At 38.6% G+C, this 21,885-nt stretch overlaps 3 protein-coding genes across 3 annotated transcripts in view; all 3 read left to right on the top strand.

Annotated features, from left to right (window-relative positions):
* fmoda (fibromodulin a) overlaps positions 1 to 9,167 on the top strand; it is a 59,547-nt gene extending 50,380 nt beyond the window's left edge. The window contains exons 7-8 of the transcript XR_004613938.1: positions 4,929 to 4,931; positions 9,152 to 9,167. The gene's annotated coding sequence lies outside the window, so the exon portion shown is untranslated. The remainder of the gene's footprint in view (positions 1 to 4,928; positions 4,932 to 9,151) is intronic.
* Positions 2,132 to 8,161, top strand: slc6a14 (solute carrier family 6 member 14). Its single transcript, XM_034586561.1, has 15 exons — positions 2,132 to 2,213; positions 2,614 to 2,758; positions 2,876 to 3,007; positions 3,476 to 3,637; positions 3,793 to 3,907; positions 3,995 to 4,127; positions 5,287 to 5,427; positions 5,519 to 5,654; positions 5,940 to 6,032; positions 6,124 to 6,249; positions 6,342 to 6,460; positions 6,617 to 6,716; positions 6,805 to 6,914; positions 7,432 to 7,599; positions 7,728 to 8,161. The coding sequence occupies exons 1-15, from the start codon at positions 2,148 to 2,150 to the stop codon at positions 7,881 to 7,883; spliced, it is 1,902 nt and encodes a 633-aa protein (XP_034442452.1). The 5' UTR covers positions 2,132 to 2,147; the 3' UTR covers positions 7,884 to 8,161.
* Positions 9,168 to 11,308: 2,141 nt separating the features above from the next.
* Positions 11,309 to 21,689, top strand: LOC117761243 (sodium- and chloride-dependent neutral and basic amino acid transporter B(0+)-like). Its single transcript, XM_034584946.1, has 15 exons — positions 11,309 to 11,320; positions 12,741 to 12,885; positions 12,983 to 13,114; positions 14,097 to 14,258; positions 14,731 to 14,845; positions 14,933 to 15,065; positions 15,303 to 15,443; positions 15,538 to 15,673; positions 16,024 to 16,116; positions 16,207 to 16,332; positions 16,480 to 16,598; positions 18,312 to 18,411; positions 19,832 to 19,941; positions 21,085 to 21,252; positions 21,361 to 21,689. Exons 1-15 carry the CDS (start codon positions 11,309 to 11,311, stop codon positions 21,487 to 21,489), a joined length of 1,821 nt encoding a protein of 606 aa, XP_034440837.1. The 3' UTR covers positions 21,490 to 21,689.
* Positions 21,690 to 21,885: the final 196 nt, after the last annotated feature.

Genomic DNA, 21,885 nt, shown 5'->3' with positions numbered 1-21,885 from the left:
GTGCTTTATTTAAACTCTGAGGTGCGTAATAAAAGAAGCTTGAGACAAGAAAACCTCAAAGAATTGAAACCCTTTAACTCTTGGTATGTTCATCTAATAAATAAAATGAATAGGATGTTGGCACAAAGTGGATAATAAAGGCAATGAGCCAGAGGAAGAAAAGGCTAACATTGTATGGGCTAGTGGGTCAGAGGTAGGAAAGCCTTCTGTAGAGATATTAGAAATCTCAAACCTTACATTGAAACGCTTTACAAAATATTCTGGCTTTTCATCACCTTCTATTCTCAATACTGTTTGTTCCCTACAGTCATGTCATTCCATCTGTGAGAGGCAACAAAGACTTGATGTCTATTGACTGTGGGGTGGCTGAACAGGCAAGTGATTCATACGGCTGAGCTGTCCCGCTAGAGACAGAGAGCTGACCTCAAGTCCATCTGGCTAAACTTAAAAAACATGTTTGGACTCAAAGGCATTTTCTTCATCCCACCATCCCACATCCAACTCCAGCCACTCCACATCCCTCTGAATGGCCGTTATCTTCACTTGGAGGATACTGATCTTCTGTCTTCCACACTGATTTCTAAGAAGAATCAAGACTGATTCCTGCATGTGTTTGTGTAACTGGGGGTTGTAACATCACTGTCAGCTGTTTTTGTAATCTGTGGACACACCAGTCATCACAGCTAATGTATATTATAGGTTTACAGTGGTTAGACTGTGGTTGAACGTTATTGACCAAAATGCCTCAGGGACTAAAAGACTTCTCACTCCACACCATTTAAAACTTAGGCATCAGTATGGAGGAATCAGGTTTGGTCTGATAGTGGAATTGTTGGAGCGCACACTCAAACCAGCGGGTCCCCTTTTTGACTCCTGGTCAGCCAGTCCATTTACTGTTTGTCATTTCTTCCTGTTTCCTGTCTCTCCTTCACTATATGTCAAATAAAAGGCAGAAAAGTCAAAAAATATACTTTAAAAAGGAGGAATTGTGATATTGATCACAGTAAATCTAGTGATGCGAGCATTTGACTCACTTTCAAAATATAAAAGCCAAGAAGTCTTGCGGATCAAAATGATCCGTAAGACTTGGCTACTGAGTGTATATCACACAGCCAAAGTGAATAGGTAACAGAAGTCAAGGGGACAAGGGAAAATGTATCAAAGGCTCAGATTTATGTTGTGGTTCATAGTGAGCACCTTAAATTACCACAATATATTTTTCACATATATTACAAATAAGATGTACAATGAGAATCAAACTAATACACAATAAAATTAAGTGACTTTTGACTTTCTCTCTATTCATAAAACTTTACACAGCAGTAAACATATACAGTATATTTTTATAGACATATATATGAAGTCACTATGACCTTTTGATCAAGGTGTTTTAAAGATGTCGTGTTCACAAGAATGACAAACGGATGGATTACCCAAAAACATAATCCCTCTGGCCACTGGCTGTCGCCGGCATGAAAAAGTTTGTTCATATCATCGACTGTATGGTTCATATATAAAGTTACACTTTCAGGCTTATTTGTTATCAATATGCAGAACTTTTAGTTCTGCATAAAGGAAGAAAATCAGGTCACAGTGTTGTGGTCACATGATCTGAGTGTGATTACAGGCAACACACACACAGACGTACACCAGCTCACCAGTACAGTCATTATACATAGATGTCACTAACCACAATGAGATCTGTCCGTTATCAGTGGCTTTAGGGATCTGTTGTTACCACATGGTGACTGTCATCGGGGTAGTGACTCTCTGGAGTCACATACACAACATACACAACACACAGCCATCATTGTGTTGTGTTACTGGATACTACAGCTCCACTGCTTTATCTGTTTATCAATACTGATGATATGATGTTGTTATCACTACTGTAAGTAGCTGTGTGGAGAAGTCACACACAGTATGACCTTGAAGAGGTGATTTCAAAACGTGATTTCATTTTTATTATAAGAGTTAATTTATTCACACAGTCAGGTCAGTGGTGCCATGGGGGAGGTATCTGAGTAGATGATTGGTTGGAATACATCACTACCTTGTCAGTCAGGGGGGAGGGGGCTTTAAAACCAACCTTCATGAGCTTTTAAAATTTCTTATACAGACCTTTAACACGCAGGTGAAAGGACATCATGAGGAAATACGGCTGGAACACTTTCAGGGATTTAATATTCAGAAATCCTGCAGTGGTCAACCAGGTAGGATTTGTCAGACTTTCACTCCATCATTTAGTGATTGCAAAATATTGCTTACTTTATTATTTAATGTAGAGAAATACCTTGATTTTTGTTTTAATTATAAAAAAATGAACAAAATCTCAATTTAGTAAGTAATTGAAGGGTCCACTGTAGGTAAAATGCCTGAATAATAAAGGACTTGTTCACTTGCAGACACCACCAAAATTCTGTTTGAATGTGATAAGTGGAAATGATGTCAAGAAGATTGTGTATCTTGAAGGTGCAATGGAGAAAAATATATACATTATAATCTATATTTCCCCTTTTTAAATTAACGATTGCCAGTGCAATTTTCTTTTTTTCGAGAGGTTCTCGCTATCTTTCACCAATTTTACATGTTTTTAAACTTGTCAATGAACAGGATCCACATGTGGATGATGGGGATGAGAACACAGAACGAGGGAACTGGGCCAGCAAGAGAGAATACATCCTCTCTACTATCGGCTATGCTGTTGGACTGGGAAATATCTGGAGATTTCCATATTTGGCCTACAAGAATGGAGGGGGTATGCACTGTAGATAATCGGTTCCTAGTCCATTTAGGATCACATTTAATGACATTGCTGTTATTATAAGTAACATAGAAAAAGTTTCTCTCATTATGATGTCCCTCTATTGAGCAGGTGCCTTCCTCATCCCCTACTTTGTGATGTTGGTGGTCGCTGGAATCCCTCTCTTCTTACTGGAGAGTGCCCTTGGTCAATTCTGCAGCCAAGGTCCCATCAACACATGGAGAGCGGTGCCTCTACTGCAGGGTGAGGCTGCCATTAAAGCTTTGTTAAAGCTCAGTCAGGTATATTGAAGATGTCAAACCTAAGGCATTTAAAGAGGCTGCTGGTTAATGGTCAACTGTGTAAACCAAATACCAGGTCTTTTATGACCCCTGGCTTCAGATCAGCAGCAGATGTAGGATTGTTCTAAATCCGGGGCCGTAAAGGGGCCACAATTTACACAGAGGGGACAATTATATGTCCAAAATCCCTGATTCAGTAAGGTGCACATTTAGGTCATCTGTTGTTTACTGTTAACTAACAATCTAGCAGAGTGTGATGGGTTGAACCAGGACATCACCCTGTAGCAGACTTGTTGACTTGGTTGGGAGTCAAATGCACATTCGCTAAAAACTCACCCAATAAAAGTTAATGTTTTATAATTAGTTTATTTTCACAAGAACTTTCTGAACAGCAACGGTTCCTTAAAACCTCTCTTCTCTACCTCTGCAGGTGTTGGCGTTGCAATGGTCATGGTGACTCTAATAGTATCAATTTACTATAACGTCATCCTCACCTACAGCCTGTACTACATGTTCGCCTCCTTCCAGTCTCCTTTGCCGTGGTCCAGCTGCTTCAGTTGGGCGGACAGTAACTGCAGCAGCACACCTACAGGTATAATCATTTCATTCTGACATGAAGTAATGATGACAGAAATATATATTCTGATGTTGATTAAATATGCGAAATTCTATGCGAAATACTCAAGCGGTTTATGTCCAGCCTGTAGTTTTAAGCAAGCTATTCACTGGTCCTCTTTCCTTTTCTAGTGTCTTGTAATGTAAGTGGTGTGTTAGTGGCCAACTGGACTCAGGAAAACATCACTTGTCCTTCAACTGACGTGATCACGGTTCCAGTGCAGAGTCCAAGTGAACAGTACTGGGAGTAAGAATCACAAACTCTAATGCAAACAAGCACAAATACATTTGTCATGGTGTGGTTTCATGACAGTCAGATTTCTCTCTTCCTCAGTCGTGTGGCTCTGCAGAGATCCAGTGGGCTGGATGAAACAGGACCAATAGTCTGGCATTTGGCCCTTTGTCTGCTGCTGAGCTCCATCCTTGTTGCTGCAGCGCTTTTTAAAGGCATCAAGTCTTCTGGAAAAGTAAGTAGGCTACTACTTCTTATGTCCTTATCCACAGAAACTCTTCTTACATTCATTTAGTTAAAGGGATAGTTCAACGAAAAATGAAAATTCACTCACTATCTACTCACCACTATGCCGATGGAGGGGTGGGTGAAAGTGTTGGAGTCCACAAAACACTTTAGGAGTTTCAGGGGTAAACAGTGTTTTAGCCTAGGCGACCTCTTCTTCAGACGTAATAAACCAACAGAAAAATTACAACATGCCTCCATACTGCCAATGTGGTGTCATCCAAGTGTCCGCAATTCACTACATTCATATTGGCGATGCTAGCAGATGTAGCCACACAATGGTGTGCCCGAGGGTACATGAACGCACCAAGTGGAGTATATCAGAGGACATTTATGCTTAAAAGATGGTGTGAATGACGCCGTTTCGAGTCGATTATGAATGCCGGGGCTTCCGGACACTTGGATGACACCACACGAGCAGAATGGAGGCATGTTGTGCTTTTTCTGTTGTTTTATTACGTCTGAACAAGGGGTCCCGCTTACTTCAATGGTATTGGATTTGTCTGTGTTTACCCCTGAGACTCCAGACGTGTTTAGTGGACTCAAACACTTCACCTACCCCTCCATGGTAGTGGTGAGTGGATAATGGGTGAATTTAAATTTTTTGGTGAACTATCCCTTTAAGCAGTGGCAACATGCTACACCATTTGCTGAAGACTGGTTTCGGCAGTCCGGCTTGTTGCATTGTGGTAAACTTACATCTTTCACACTGTGGCTCTTGTATTGCTCTGTGGTCCGATCACATGTTCAGTGTGTGGATGTCAGACCTTTGTCTCTGCAGGTCAAGTATTTCACCTCTGTTTTACCTTATGTTCAGAGAAATGACACTAGAGGGAGCTAATGTTTATCCACATTTGCAATTTAATGCAAGCAAACCTTCACTCTGCAACATGCCATAACAAAACACTCTGCACAATGTCTACATTTGTCATCACACTTTAGCTAAAAATTAATATTTCAAATAAACACAAACGTTAATTGCATCACTGTACACATTTTTATAAGGTCTTCCAATTTACGAGATGCTTTAAACTTAGCACCAAGGACAGAAAATTAAAATAATTTCATTACATTTTCACAATATTCAGTCTTGGCTTTTGTCTCCACAGGTTGTGTACTTCACAGCCACATTTCCATATGTGGTGATTTTCATCCTGCTGATCAGAGGTGTTACACTAGAGGGAGCTAGAGATGGCATAGAGTTCTACATTGGGTCCCAATCTAATCTGACTAAACTCTATGAAGCACAGGTAAGAACTGAACTATCATTGTTTAAATACAACAAATAAGAGGAGTCCTAATTTCAAAAAATTACATTTAAACGTGACTTTGTGTTTTTAGATCTGGAAAGATGCAGCAACTCAGATCTTCTACTCTCTCTCCATTGGCTGGGGTGGAGTCATGACTCTTGCTTCCTATAATAGCTTCCACAACAACGTGGTCAAGGATGCATTTGTAGTAACACTCACAAATGCAGGTGGGAGCAAACACAATTTAAAGGAAGCTCAATATCTTAAAACAACTTAAAACCTGTGATTAATAAATAACCCATAATAACCCATCATTAAGATACATTACAAATCTAACAATACAATGCAACATTGAGATACAACATGAAGCCACAGATACACATGTAAACTAAATCACATAAGACAAAGTGGAATAATGTCACATGATCACAACTTTTGGTGTTTAAAATTATTTATTATATCAAAGGTTTTTCATGATCTAAAGATGTTTGTTATTTGTCATATCTTCCCAGGCACCAGTGTGTTGGCAGGCTTTGCCATATTTTCAATTTTGGGTCACATGGCTCACATCTACAAAATGCCTGTTGGACAGATTGTGAAAGAAGGTCAGACAGACACACCTTGTGGGTACCGTGGTAAAAATGTATTGTCGAGTAGAAGTGGCGCCTGATGTTTTGTGTCTTCGTCTTCCTGCAGGGTTTGGCTTGGCATTCATTGCATATCCAGATGCTTTGTCTAAGCTTCCCATATCCCCGCTGTGGTCCATTCTGTTCTTCTTCATGCTCCTGACTGTAGGTCTGGACTCCCAGTTTGCAGGAATAGGTGGGATGTGATGCTGCCACGACACTCAGACCACTCCTGTTTCAGCAGATACTCATCATATCATGTGTCCTCACATCTCTTCTTGTCATTAGAGGTGATCACCACCTGCCTGTTAGACGCCTTCCCAAAACTCTTCAAACACAAACACGCCTTACTGACGGTAACGACATGTACCATCCTCTATCTCCTTGGCCTACCATGTGTCACACAGGTAAACCTCTCAGAGTCAACCTCTCTTTGTGTTACTCTTGTCTGAACAAAGGTTAAGTTGATGTGCTCTGTGTGTGTGTGTGTGTGTGTGTGTGTGTGTGTGTGTGTGTGTGTGTGTGTGTGTGTGTGTGTGTGTGTGTGCGCGTGTGTGAGATAGGCAGGAATATACTGGGTGACACTAATCGACCAGTTTGTCGCCAGCTGGGTGCTGCTTATTTTGGCCCTCTTGGAGATCATTGGTGTTTGCTACATATATGGTAAATATGAAAATTGGAGATATGTGCATATAAATGCGAATTAAAAAAAATCAGCCTTGAGCTAAAACCGTGTTCTCATGCTTTGCAGGAGGGAACCGTTTTATTAAAGACATTGAGATGATGCTTGGAAAAAAGAGTTTCCTTTTCTGGTTGTGGTGGAGAGCATGTTGGTTTTTCATCAGTCCCTGCATCATAGTGGTGAGTACTGCCATACTGCAGCAAATTTCATAGTCATAGATATCAGTCCTCTGAATATGCCTGATTATTTTCAATCAGATCCATGAAATATTCCCTGGGAAATAAGTGGAAAAAAACCCTCTAACAAACAAAGAAAACAGCCAATCTTGCAAGTGAAAAAAACATACCTGGATCTGGCCCAGATCTGGATTTGCACCGAGCTGTTTTTCTGACACACACCACATCCTTTCACCAACTGCCGCTAAATAACAAACAAATGCAGATTAAAAACATGAAGTGTGTGTGAATTTGATTTGTTGTGAGAAATCAAGGAGAATGTTGAAAAACGTCAAACTCTCACAATGTTAAAGAAAATGAGTAACTAACTAACTTTGCTGGAAACATAATCTCCTTGATGGAGCACTTAATAGCACTGCATTAAAAGCAACGTAAAGAAAGCTAGAAATGTGGCTGATATGCCACTACATCATATTTGTTTGTGTCTAATGAGTAAACGTTTTTTGGCTTTGCTGTCTAGCTGATCCTGGTGTGGTCTCTGATGACATTTACACCACCCTCCTATGGAGCAGTCCAGTTCCCAGTCTGGGGCTTGGCTCTGGGCTGGTGCATTGTCCTGTTTATCCTGCTCAGTATTCCTGTCATCGCTGTGTATAAGCTGATGAAAGCAGAGGGAAGCCCCTGGAAGGTGTGTGTGATGATACTTGGAAAAATAATCTAAATGTTGCTCGGCAGCAGATTGTTTCCATAAACGTCAGGAGGTCTCTAGAAAAAAAAACTCCTAATCCTAAAATCTTAATCTCTTACTTTCCACAGCGTCTGAAGTCATTGTGTTCTCCATCCAAAGAGTGGCATCCCTACCTGGTTGTCCATCGAGGAGAGCGCTACTCAGAAGAACGCAGCTGCCGCATGAAGAACCTCGAAAACATGCCGGAAGTAAACGTAAATGTGATCTCTAGCTCCTGGCTCTGATGTGTCTTTGTGTATTTTTGGAGGTGGAGGAGTGTAATCTGTGTAAATGAGTGCATGTAAGTAAAACTGCTTTGAGTGATTTTTGACCCCCGAGTGGCAGAGAGTAATTAAAATGCAAACCCATCACAGATTAGCTGACGTGTTCAAATCCTTACCTGTATATTAAGATGGACGACATGATACATTCACAAAAGTGAGGCCAATGTGTCTAGATCACCCCCTGGTGGCTGGCTGCATAATAGTTCATAAAAATATATTTTCTCAAAGATTGTTGCTGTCATTTTAGGTAGCTATGGTAGGTTTTTATTAGTCATTTGACACTATAAAAAATTAAACATCATGATTGACAGCTGAGACTGTATTTCATCAAAAATATTGAATGTTCTATCAGTTATGATAATTTTTGTTTCAGTGATCACACTTCTCTTATAATGTCCTTTAGTTTCTTGTTAACTAACTACATCCTTTGTTCCTCACCTCTGATATTCTACAATGAATAACTTCTTTTTGCCTGTCTGGTTTGTGGTGAAATTATTTAAATCAAGTAGAAAAACTTTGAATGTTAAACTGTTTTGAATCCCATATGACAGGGATTCTGAAGTTATTTCTCAGGGTTCCCTACCTGCATTTTTTATTCAAGGTCAGAGGTCCTACAAATTGGAAATAACAAAAAAATTGTAATCTCACTTATAATCTTGAACGTACATTCAAGTTCAAGACATTTAAAATATAATCAAGCTTGATGGAGAAATGGCTTCGTTTGCCTGTCTTGCTTGAACCCACGCCACATACTGATCCAAATGTTCATTAAGCTGCTGCAGTATGGGTTGGTGCTCTCACTGCTGCACGACATTGTTGCTCAAGTAAAGAATGTTATTTCACATAACTTTGCATAGGCATTGATTCCTACAATGCAAAGCACTCATGTGTGTCAGCATGGAGTCCAGGCTGAATTTACATTGATTTAATATGATATAAAATTGTAAATTATTCAAAGTGTTTTTAAAAGTACATTTTCAAATTTTATAATATGAATAATTTAATCACTTGAAAACATATTATCATGGGATCATTAAAGTGTGTAGAATTCATGAGGGATCTTTTGGCAAATTAAACATAATATTCACACTGTTGTTTTCATTTGTGTACAATCACCAGAAACTAAGAATCATTACACCTAGAGTGGGTGCTCTTCCACCGGGGGTGCCATGTTGAACCACCATGTTTCTACAGTAGCCCACAGTGGATAAAACAAACACTGGCTCTAGAGAGGATCTTGTTTTTATGTTACCTGGAGGTTCTCCTACACACAAGAAAGTGGTGAGGGGAAGGGTACTCAGTTGGTTGGTTGGCCATCTGAAACCTCACCACTAGATGGCACTAAATCCTACACACTGATTCTTTAACGATTCTGTTACACCTCTCACCTCCACACAAGAAAAGAAAAACCAGTACAACTGGGACAGGAGCTGGAGCTGGGAGGTGCTGTCTGACGTGACTGTGATGGCTGTGTGCTCACCACTGTGCAGGAGATGTGGAGGGAGGGAGGGAGGGAGGGTCGAGACTAAGTCTAATCTCCCGACCTGATAGTTTTTAATCAATCCATATATTTGTTTGACAGGAAGGCTGCACGCAAACAAGAGTATAATATTAATGTATTAATAATTTTAAAAAGCACCCCATAAAAAGGGTTGGGGCTCAAGTCCTCTTTGATGTCCTTGTGTGCACGTGCCAGTAACCTACAATATGACATTACGAAGACTAGAAAATAGGAACATGACACAGACAGGATCATGACCAGTATGTAAATGTTGTCTTTTGTGTATTCACACAGGAGAGTCAAAGCTGTAGGCAATAAGGAGAGACTTCACTGATGATAAGGTATTGAGTAGATATCTGTTTTATTGATTTCATGGATGTACAGCCACTCTCAAAGGAGATTAGCGTCTGACTTTATTGTGTTCATTATGTTTTTGTAGATGTTTGCAATTTATTCGCCATGCGTACAAATTCGTAATCCATAAATTCCCAAATCTCCATTCCCAAATTTACTCATCTCAACAACTGCAGCATCAACATTATTTACTAATGTACAGGCTAAAAAAAAAAGCCACATACTGTTACTTTGGGACCCGTGTGTGAGAGAGATGTTTGTTCATTATTCCAGTATGTGACAGTTCATATTTACAGAAGAACCTCTCAGTATATGTGAACATACAAAGATACAAGGATGTTTGATGAGCCTCGGGGCTGAGGTAAGCTGTTCCAACAGGTGTGTGTGTGTGTGTGTGTGTGTGTTTGTGTAAGTGATACAGTTGAGGGCAAATTTTTGTTTAAACCAATTTAGCTGTAGGGACTTAACGCAACACTTTTTTATATTGCACTTTACACACAGAGTGCTTCACAAGTACATCAGCAAATTTCAAATTAAAATTAAATTTTCTGTTGTTTTATTTTACGTCTGAAGAAGGACTCACCATTTATTTTTGGGTGAGCTATCCCTTTAAGTAGCCGTGTTATTTGAGGGGAAGCCGAACCAATGCTCAAACAGATCGCTACAGTTCATGAAAATAAACTGTCAATATCTTCCGTCAATAGTAGTAAGTAAGTAAAAAATGCAACAGATATAAGAATTAACTCAACTAACTTTTATGAACAAGCAGTAAGTAGTGCTGGGATGGAAACTTGCATTTTAATATCTTGCACATGCAGAAAAAGGGAGCGAGGCAAAATAGAATAAATAAGGTCCAATGGTTTCATTAACACAGTTTACAGCCGCAAGGTTTTTTAACATAAATTCAGAGATCAACAGTGAAGGCAGGTACGCAAACAGATGACAACAAACCTGTCTGTCACAGGAAGACAGAAATACAGTTTGTTGCTGTGAGATGAGACAAGTTTTTGGTTACTTTAAATTTTCTTCCACAGCACAGCAGAGGGTCAAACAACATGTGTGATTGTTTTTCAAAAAAATCCAATGACAACCCTGCTATTCTTTCAGATCAGGTAGGATTATAAACTGAATAACTACACATGCAGCCTACTTTAATGTGTACAGCTGTGCAGTTTTTGTGTGTCATTTTTTTCACAGAGCTAAAAGGTGCATTCTTCATATCGCATTGTTGACAGGCCCAATATCCTGTTATATTTCTACCTATGGTGAAATTGCAACAAAATAAAAATAAAACATAAATTGGTGATCTGGACTATTTATAGACTATATTTACCACCAAAAATGATCTGATAAAATTAGGTTGAACATTTGTGTGCGAATAATAACTGTTGGGTAACACTTTATATTAGGGAACACATATTAACCATTAACTAGGTGCGTATTAGCATGCATATTAGTAGCATAAGCAGTAATTAGGAGGTAATTAAGAGAAAACTGTTAGTTAATGGCCTAGTAGTTGTAGAATAAGATCATGAAGAATAAGGTACTAATAAGTGCTTTATAATGACTAATAAAGATCCAATATGTTACTAATATGCAGGCTAATAAGCAACTGGTTAATGGTTAATATGTGTTCCCTAATATAAAGTGTTACTGTTGCCGAGTAGCCATTATTCAGTGTATGAAATTATGAACAGCCAAAAAGTGAATTTTCCTGCAACATCTGGAGATGTGAATGCCACATGTGTTGATGGGAGTATTTATTGATGCAATGTTTGGATGTATTTATTGATGCAATGTTTTTTGTTATTATCTGTATATTCTTTCACAGTAGACAATTACAAATGTAACAGCAGGAAATGTGACTAATTATGGTAATAACAACTGGGTTGATAAGAGTGGAGGAGAGCTATTTAAAAAAAATTATTGTAATTGCAAGTCAAAATGTCTCCTGTGCATAATGCAATTGATGCAAAGCAGCACCCAGCGCAACACAACTAGTGTCTTTGCTTATTTCAGAATGGCAATGTTGTTACTTTATTCTCTGTGTGTCGATCGGCATATGGAAATTTACCACTAAACATATATTTGTGTGGCTTATGTAAATTAAATATTTGGATTGTACTTACCTTTTATCAAGATTAAATAAACTCAATTTGCTACATTAGTGCATTTTTGGTAAACAAAGTATACATTCTGGCTATAATAGCAGTCATCACACATTAAAGCTTTTTATCATTTAAACATTAAAACATTTTGGGGGGAAAAGTTTCAGCAGTAGTACGACAGTCATTCATCAGAACAACATGAACATTTGTTTGGAGCAATTCAATTTATTTTAGGGGGAATGTGCAGCAAAGGGGACACTAGACAGAAGTCTACAATGAATCCTGATGAAATGGTGAAATAATGACTGACAGGCTGAAAGGAAATGGGAGAGAATCTGCTTTTGTTTTAAGATGAAATCCAACAATATATCAAATAATATCAATATGTTGCCCTCAATATTTTGTTATTTACAATTTCAAGATCTCAAGTTAACCCACTGTCATTATTTGTGCTGAAATGGTAGCAGACATTAATCAATCAGCTTGATACATATACTGCTAAAGTAAAGGTTATGTTTAAGTTTGGTTTATGTTTGGTTAACAACATATTTCCACATTTTATACCCTTAAAATACTGTTCAACCTGACTTCAGACCACATATTTGTTTGTCAACTCTTTCTGATGCTTCAAAAGCAAGGCACAACCAATGAGCCTGACCCACCTTATTTAAAGCCCAACATACCCATGGATACTCACATGGGTGAAAGTCCAATTTGCCACAGACACAACATGGCACTGACAGGAAAATGACAACTGCATCAGTCTGAAACGTGCATAGACACTCGGTACCATGTTGCGTTGGGTGGAAGATAGAGCCCAATATTTTTTAACGTGTGAAATTCGGTTTTGAGCAGGATTGTGATATGGATAATGGTGATGAGAATCCTGAGCGTGGAAACTGGACAAACAAGAGAGAATACATGCTCTCTTTGATCGGCTATGCTGTTGGCCTGGGAAATATCTGGAGATTTCCCTATGTTGCCTACAAGAATGGAGGGGGTAATTATTTGGAATCAGTGTGAAGAAAATCTCTTAAGCTAACAGCTTTTTAAGAATAAATTAATAAAATGACCACTTTCTTTTATTTTTTGAGCAGGTGCCTTTCTCATTCCTTATTTCCTGTTGTTGGTTTTGTGTGGAATCCCTCTTTTCTTCATGGAAAATGCCATTGGTCAGTTCTGCAGCCAAGGTCCAGTCAACATGTGGAGAGCTGTGCCGATGCTACAGGGTAAGCCTCAAACAAATACATGTAATGCAGAATACATTTACTGTTGATAAACATTAAAATCCTGTTAAAATGTGAGAGATAATCACATTATTTTATTGTAAAGAAAATGGCTGCAACCAGTGAATGAGTTACACTATATTCGCTATTGATAATTTAGTTGATTCAGTTTCAAACGTTGACTTTATAAATGAGATGGAACATTTTCATGGCAAGCTATTGTGGGAAATAGAGCACGATGCTCTCATCACTGAGAGGGAGAAGAGAAACAACGCTTCATACTTGACACCAGAGACACTCAGCCAACACAGGATGTGCAGTCGCTACCCTGTGCAGAAATGTTATGATCTGAGTATTCCAATAAAGTTTATTGTAAATTTGCCTAGGGTCAAAGAGTAAAACTGCGCTATGCATTAGCTATGTATAACCACGATAAGTGGTTGCCAATAGATTTTTGGTTTAACCTTATATCTTTACCTTACAGCAACAAAACTGGGATTCTGTCTTCCTGTGAAAGACAGATTTGTTCTCATCTGTTTGCGTACCTGCCTACACTGTTGATCTCTGAATTTATGTTTAAAACAACTTGCTGTGTTAACCTTCATTAAATGAAGGGTGGTCAATTCATCTGCACATGTCAAGGCATAAATACCATCTGGCCCTGGACTTACTTGAGTTTCGTCAAGACGATTTACCTCTTGTCATAAAGACGTCTTCAGGTCTGAACTTCTTCAGGAAACTTAAGTGAGTCCAGTTGACCATGTTTAGCTACAGAACTCCCGTAGATACCTGTATGACTTGGTGTCTTCACAGACGAGTCATTAAACCGAGATTTGTAGGATACAAATAGTAATAATTTAACAATCAAGATTGTATCAATGTCTGCCTCTGCCGCTTGGAAAATGTATGTAGCGGGCTCAGTACGGTCAAATACCAAATTGTTGTACTGTAATCTGTTATCTTCCGTTTTCTATTTGTTATCCAGGTGTTGGCCTCTCCGTAGTCATAGGAAACATATTGATGGCAACTTATTATAACGTCATCATCAGCTACAGCATGTACTACTTGTTCGCCTCCTTCCAGTCTCCTTTGCCATGGTCTAGCTGCTTCAGTTGGGCTGACAGTAACTGCAGCAGCACACCCAGAGGTAATGTTTATATCTATAGCTCTTTTGAAGAGTGAAGAGTTGTTATCTCCAAATTGTGTGTGTGGGGGGAAATACAATTTTACCTATTAAAAAAAATGGATATGATTATGTCATAGCCAGCGTTTATATAGTGATATTGGCGCTGAAACAAATCAACGTTCTGGATAGAATAAAGATTCATTGTGAAACTGTAGCCGGTCGTCGGCTCCTTCATTTGTGGGGCAGGATGCGTTTGCACTCACGCAGTGAAAAGAATGTGGCCAAAAGTTTCCCAGATCACCTCCGAATGTGGTCTGAGGGAAGGGATCTTAGGACCCATTCAGGACACATTTGGTTATGTTTAGACCTGAACTCAGGATTGATGTTACTACCAGGTCTGAACGGGGTCATAGAGCCATGTTAGGTAAACACTGCTTCTCAGGGACATGTCTATTTTAAACAAGCTGTTCACCAGTCTTCATTCCTTTTCCAGTGTCTTGTAATGTAAGTGGTGTTCTAGTGACCAACTGGACTCAGGAAAACATCACTTGTCCTTCAACTGACGTGATCACGGTTCCAGTGCAGAGTCCAAGTGAACAGTACTGGGAGTAAGAATCACAAACTCTAATGCAAACAAGCACAAATACATTTGTCATAGTGTGGTTTCATGACAGTCAGATTTCTCTCTTCCTCAGTCGTGTGGCTCTGCAGAGATCCAGTGGTCTGGATGAAACAGGACCAATAGTCTGGCATTTGGCCCTTTGTCTGCTGCTGACCTCCATCCTTGTTGCTGCAGTGCTTTTTAAAGGCATCAAGTCTTATGGAAAAGTAAGTCAGCTACTACTTAATTTGTTCTTATCCACAATTTGTGAAAATCTAATTCTGGTTCACACACTCATTCTGAGAAGCAGTGGAAACATGCTACATCATATGCTAAAGCCTGGTCTGGGCAGTCATCCTTATTGCATTGTGTTAAATCTCTTTCACACTCTGGCATATGCATTGCTCTGTGGTCAGCTCACATATTCAGTGAGAGATTTTTATTTCAGATGTTTGTCTCTGCAGGTTTTATATTTCACAGCTTTATTTCCTTATGTGGTGATTTTGATCTTGCTGATCAGAGGTGTGACACTAGAGGGAGCTGCAGAAGGCATAGCTTACTATATTGGTTCACGATCCAATTTCACCAAACTGACGGAACCAGAGGTAAGAATCCATCAATCACAATGTAAAACATTAAAACACTAGACATTTGCAATGCACTTTTTAAATCACCATTTTCGAATATGTTGTATTTCAGGTCTGGAAAGATGCAGCAATTCAGACTTTATATTCCTTGTCCATTGGTATGGGAGGTGTTACGACCCTTGCTTCCTATAACAATTTCCACAACAACATGCTTTGGGACTCAGTTGTTGCAACCCTTACTAACCATGGTAGGACAATTTTATTTCAGATGAAGCACTGATTTTAAAACAAGGTAATTTATTTTTGCAGCTTTACTGAGAAAAAATCTGGTAAGATTTGACAGTAAAGTAGGATTAGATAGTAGTCGATCGATAAGTATAGATGTTCGGTGACTTACCACTTAGGCAGCCCAAAGTGATAGTATCTACTGTGGCTAACCACAGTCTACAGGAAAATGTCTTTCAATCGCTGCTTTCATTTTCTGTAGTTAGATAACAGCCCTTCAAAAATTATGTAAATGCCACTTTGTACACAATGTCATCTTTGGTTCATATAGATTTTCACTTTGTGTCTATTTTACTGTTTTTAATTTCTTTAGGTACCAGTGTGTATGCAGGCTTCGCCATATTTTCGATTTTGGGTCACATGTCTTACGTCTATGGAAAACCTATTGAAAGTGTGGTGACGGAAGGTCAGATACTAATGATACTTCTTACTGTACTTATAATATGTAAAATGGCTGCTGTATGTTCTCTGAAGTTTTGTTTCTTCGTCTTTGCAGGATTTTCCCTGGTATTCATTGCATATCCAGATGCTCTGGCTAAACTTCCCATTTCCCCTTTGTGGTCAATACTGTTCTTTTCAATGCTTACCCTAGTTGGCCTGGACACTCAGTTTACAATTATAGGTGAGATTACAATTTGCCAGTGGAAGGGCTCTGCTGTCATACCATTCTAACTGGCATAAATCTTGAATGTAAACTATAGGATCTGTGTTGAAGCAAATAACCAGTCTTTGCTACTCAGTTTACTCACTGATTTCCTCTTATTGTTAGAGGTGACCAGCAGCTGTTTAATTGATGCCTTCCCTGAAACCCTTCAATCCAAACATCACTTTGTGAGTCTAGGGACATGTGTCTTCATCTTCCTCCTGGGCCTGCCATGTGTGACAACGGTAAAGTAGATCTGCCAACAGTGACTACTGTCCGAAATTATTCGGGCTGCAGCCTAAATATTCGTAATTTTAGCTGAAACTTAGCAACAAATTCAGATGTGCCAGATATACGTCAAATAGTTTCAGCATATGGGTGTGCCCAAGTGACTCGATAGTGCAGCCCATGGAAATCGTTGGGTATTATTGGTGATTCACACACATTGTACTTTCTAAACGATCTCCTATCTCCAATCTGCACCAAACTTCACATGTTTGATAAGAGTCCAGGCCTGAACACATCTAGATGGAAATATTCAGCCCTAGCCAACTCAACCCCTACTGGCAACAACAAATTACATGTTGAAAAGTTGTACTTTTCAACATTTGACGACATGCCGGGGCCTGACGTCAAAGTATGATTTGCCTTGAAACAGGAAGTTCTTCTAACTTGACTACATATCCAATCCACAAAAAACTTCACAAGACCAGATCTAGGTTAAATTTTGTCCAAAGATCCCTAAGATAGTTATGAATACATTTTGTGAATGTTGTCTGTTTATGTTGAACGCTGTTGCCGTAGCAACACAGAAAATGTCTATCTATCTTTTACAGTTGACCACATTTTTGGGAGGCTAAACATGCATGAGAACTCATGGAACTCGGCAAACACATCAGAAATGACATTTACTTCCAATATGGGTTTTGCATATGGTTTTGGCAAAATGGCTCAATCGTGCCCATACAAGATTTCGATTAAGCTGTCCCAACGGCATGCTTAACCGACATGTATGAAAATCAATAGGTATATCTATCATGGACACACTTACAACAAAAGAGTCGTAAAATTAAATAAAGTAAAATTAAATAAACCGATACAAATAAAATGTTTCAGTCACTTAAAATCAACAAAATCAAACTGTAAACAACAGACAGTTTTAGTGTTAACACTTTGTATTCAGACTAACAATTTCCAACTCAACAAATTGGCATTAAAGAGTTCAGAAGAGTCCAGAAGAGTCCAGTAGAGACCAGTAGTTATCGTTTATATATTATACAGACATGACTGAAATTTCCACCACTTTAGCTGCAAGTGGTGTTTATTTATCTTTTAGGCTTTACAATTATCTTAACACTGCAATAAGGGACCAAGCAAATTTACATGAGGATTTGTTTCGTCTACTTTGTTATCTTTTCTTTTTTCAATGTCTTTATTGTTTATTGTTTACCCACACCCCAAATTAAACTTAAAAATGTAAATGTATAATATCTGGGTTTTTTGGGGTATTTGCAGGCATTTTACTTAATGAACTCCTCCCACAGAATAATCATATCAACTTCAAATATTGTCAGTGTAAATAAACAACCTCGACATTGAAATGTTTTGCTAATCGTAAGATTTCCTTCAACAGCATGGCTGTGGCTATATCACCATGAAACAGGAAGTTCCACTTATTTGACTATACATTGTCCTATCTGCAAAAGACTTAGCATGCCAAAATTCAACATTATCATAGCACCACCTACCAGCAACAGGATGCATGCCTCAGCAGGATGTGACACTAAACTCTGCAGTACCAAGCTGTGTCAACCTACCTCCTACGACTACAACGCAGCCGTAATAATTAACATTATTGTCCTGCTTACCTACAGTGCCTGTCTCTGTGTGTGTGTGTGTGTGTGTGTGTGTGTGTGTGTGTGTGTGTGTGTGTGTGTGTGTGTGTGTGTTTAAAATAGGCAGGAATATACTGGGTAACTCTAATCGACCATTTTGCGACTTCCTGGGTGCTGCTTATTTTGGCTTATATGGAGGTCCTTGGCTTCTGCTACATTTATGGTAAATATACAACATATATGGTTTATCTGCATGTCTGTCTGTGGAACTTATATTGCGTCAACCGCTCATCTTGTCGTCTTAACACTTACCATGTATATGCCCAGGGAAGTGCAGTGTACAATTTGGTGCTTCAGTCTTCAGATAAACCACAGCAGCAGTCAGTAATGGGTCAGACCTCACGTCAAAATCGCCACCATTGTTTTGATAATAAGATTACTATATCTCACAAAATTTAAATAATACAAACAATCACAGGTGCAGCAGGTGCACATTCATAAAACACATGTCTTAAAAGTAAAGGCATGTTTGTTTTGTTTGTTTCTATCGAGCTGAATTGTACATGTGTATGTACCATACATGTTAGCAGTAATTAAACAAACTCAGTTTAATCTCATGAAAAACATTCAATATAAAATCTTCATTGCAGATAAACCAGGGAGGATGAACACAAATGTTTCTAACTTCACTCTGCACCATGTTTTTAAAAAGCTCTTCACACAAACAATAAAAAGTGACAGTATAGTGGAGAGGACTCACTAGTGGCTCTAGACTCTAGAGCACTACCACATGCCAAGCTAACAGCCCATTCCAAACAGACAGGTTTAAAACTGCCACTGCACCAGTGCTGTAAATGTTGGCCATAGTCATTCTCAGTGTCAGCAAATCCCATTCAAAGACCAAAACCAACAATGTGTTAAGGTTGTATCGAATGTTATTACAAAAATAATAATAATACATTAGTGTGGTATTGAGCATGTACCAAAATATTTCAAACAATGGTCAATCCCAGATAAATCCCCAGTTTTATTCGAGGAAAGGGGACATTACGCTTTGGTCGCCGTTTTATTGTGTCAAATCCACTTTACCCTCCTGCCTGTAGATGCTTTAACTTCAAACAACGTATGATGACGGAAAAACCAACAGCTTGCCACTTAGTCAGTTAGCAGATTTTTGCTTTCACTGTTTTTATTTGTCACTTGTCACAATTATTCATTGCCATTTGTTGTGTAGCATGAATACAACTTTGAATACTTTAGTTCATCCATGAACATTGTGCTAGATTTTCATTGGCAATGATGGTGAAGACAAAAACTCCCATGATGCTTGTGTTCGTTTCAGTTGAATAGCTGGCCTTTGCTAAGCATGGTGGTTTTGGTCTCTTTCTGGGATTTGTTTACATAATGTAATCTATAGAATATATAATATCACCAGTTTTATGCTTTATTATTAGTTTATCAGTTGAGGATCATTACATTTATTCAGATTTATTTATTTTTAGAGTCACTATGATAGAAAAATAATTGCATTGTTGAAACCTTGACTAGCATTTGACTGAGCGCTTGATGGATGTGAATGCAAGGAGAACCTTTCCATTGCACTAAACTGTCTCCTTTGCGCATTTTCTTCTCATGCCTTGCAGGAGTAAACAATTTAATTAAAGACATTGAGATGATGATTGGGAGGAAGAGCTTTTGCTTCTGGCTGTGGTGGAAAGCATTTTGGGTCTTGATCAGCCCCTGCTTAATTTTGGTGAGTAATGAGTACAAATTTAGTTTTTTTCTTTATAGTATGAAACAAAGTTTAATTGGGAAACTAATCAAGTAAAATATGAAATTCACTACTTGAAATGTAGTTAAGTGAAGGAACAAAATGTTGGTATGAGTGTGACCAAAAGAATGGCTGGAAAAGTGGAAATTTATTAATATTTGAAATGAATATAATATTCAGTGCTGCTCTGAAAGACTAACTTTTAATATCTTGCAGCAGAACCAATGCTTCACACATAGCATAACATTCTTTCTGGTTTGTACTGAATAGGTCTGCTCTCTTTTTATGCCTCTACGCTGGCAGCAGTAAGTGGCTGGAGGCATTATGGTTTCATGTTGTCAGTCTTATTCTTGTGAACACGATATCTCAAGAGCACATTGAGGGACTCGTCAAATTTGGTACTCAAGGATGAACTAATCAGATTTTGGTGGTCAAAAGTCAAAGGTCAAGGTCACCATTACCTCACAAAAACATTTTTATGACTGTGCACCAGTAACAGCAAGTGGCCAGAGGCATGTTTTGTCCGTCTGTCAGATTCTTGTGTACACAGTATTTCAAGAACACCTTGAGAAATTTCTTCAAATTGGTAAAAAAAATTCACTTGCACTCATTGTTGAAGTGATTAGAATTCAAAGGTCGAGGTCACTGGTAAAGCTTTTGCTTAGTTCCAGTCCTGCCGCTCCAACAGGAAACAGTTTGTTAATATCAGAAATCTCTACTCCTTCCTGGCACCAGTTGACCATGGTTGTCATTTGGAGTCAAACATTAACTGATTACATTTCAGTGTTCAAATGTCAAAAGTCATAGTGATATTGTGACTACATTATGTCAGGAACACCAGGATGGACTGAAACTGCACTGGTTTGCAGAGACATACAACTGCAGGGTGGTAATTCTAGTTTCTAATTTATACTTTTCTAGAATTGTGTTCTATATTAACAGATAAACATATAAGAGTTATTCAATGAATTTACTGAATACTTCAATCAAAACTTTTGTAAGTACCTCAGGTTCAGCTTGTCACTGTTTTCAAAATGTATGTCACAGTTTTTGAGGGGCACCATGTACATCTCAATAAATATGATTGAATGTTACAGTATATTTACTATTTATTCTTCTGTCTAGGTGATCTTCATCTGGTCTCTGATAAACCTTGTTCCCCCCACCTATGGAGGAGTAGAGTACCCAGACTGGGGCTTGGCTCTGGGTTGGTGCATGTCTGCGTTCATCCTTATCTGGATCCCTCTTGTCATTGGGTATAGGCTGATGAGAGCAGAGGGAGGCCTCTTGGGGGTGCGTACTTTGTCATTGTTAATTGTATGTTCTGTAAATTTCAAACACTGTAAGAGTGTACTTATATTCAGGGTCACTTCTAATTGTGTAATTCTGTACTTTCCACAGCGTTTGAAGTCAGTGTGCACTCCCTCTGAGGATTGGCATCCATACCTGGAGATCCACCGAGGAGAAAGGTACTCAGAAGAAAGCTGTCGGCAAAGGAAACCATTATCAACAAAGAACAAGCCAATATAACACGACATTGTTACTGCAAATGCAATTCTAATATTGATTTGTGTGTCATGTTTTCTTGTGTCCAAGGTCATATTCAATTATGAAGTAGTAGTCGATATAAAATCCATCCAGATTGGGTGCAGTATTGGCCTTTGCAGCCCATTACTTCTCAAACTGAACTGAGCGGTTCTTTTCTAGCACATTATGTTTTGAGGTATTAAAGGGAAAATAGTTTACATTTTACAAACACTACATGTACAGATTTCAGGAGCAGGTACACAGTTATATACATTTTTTGAATTCCAGTTCATGACACTGACACTGATTCTGATTATGTCAAAGCTTCATTCAAGAATGTAGAACTAGTAGATAAAATAAATGATCTGACCTTCAACACAGGCACATATATCTCTTTTC

This window comes from Hippoglossus hippoglossus, chromosome 5, assembly GCF_009819705.1.
Source record: "Hippoglossus hippoglossus isolate fHipHip1 chromosome 5, fHipHip1.pri, whole genome shotgun sequence".
Classification (NCBI taxonomy): Eukaryota; Metazoa; Chordata; class Actinopteri; order Pleuronectiformes; family Pleuronectidae; genus Hippoglossus; species Hippoglossus hippoglossus.
This window is presented reverse-complemented; position numbering and strand designations above follow the sequence as displayed.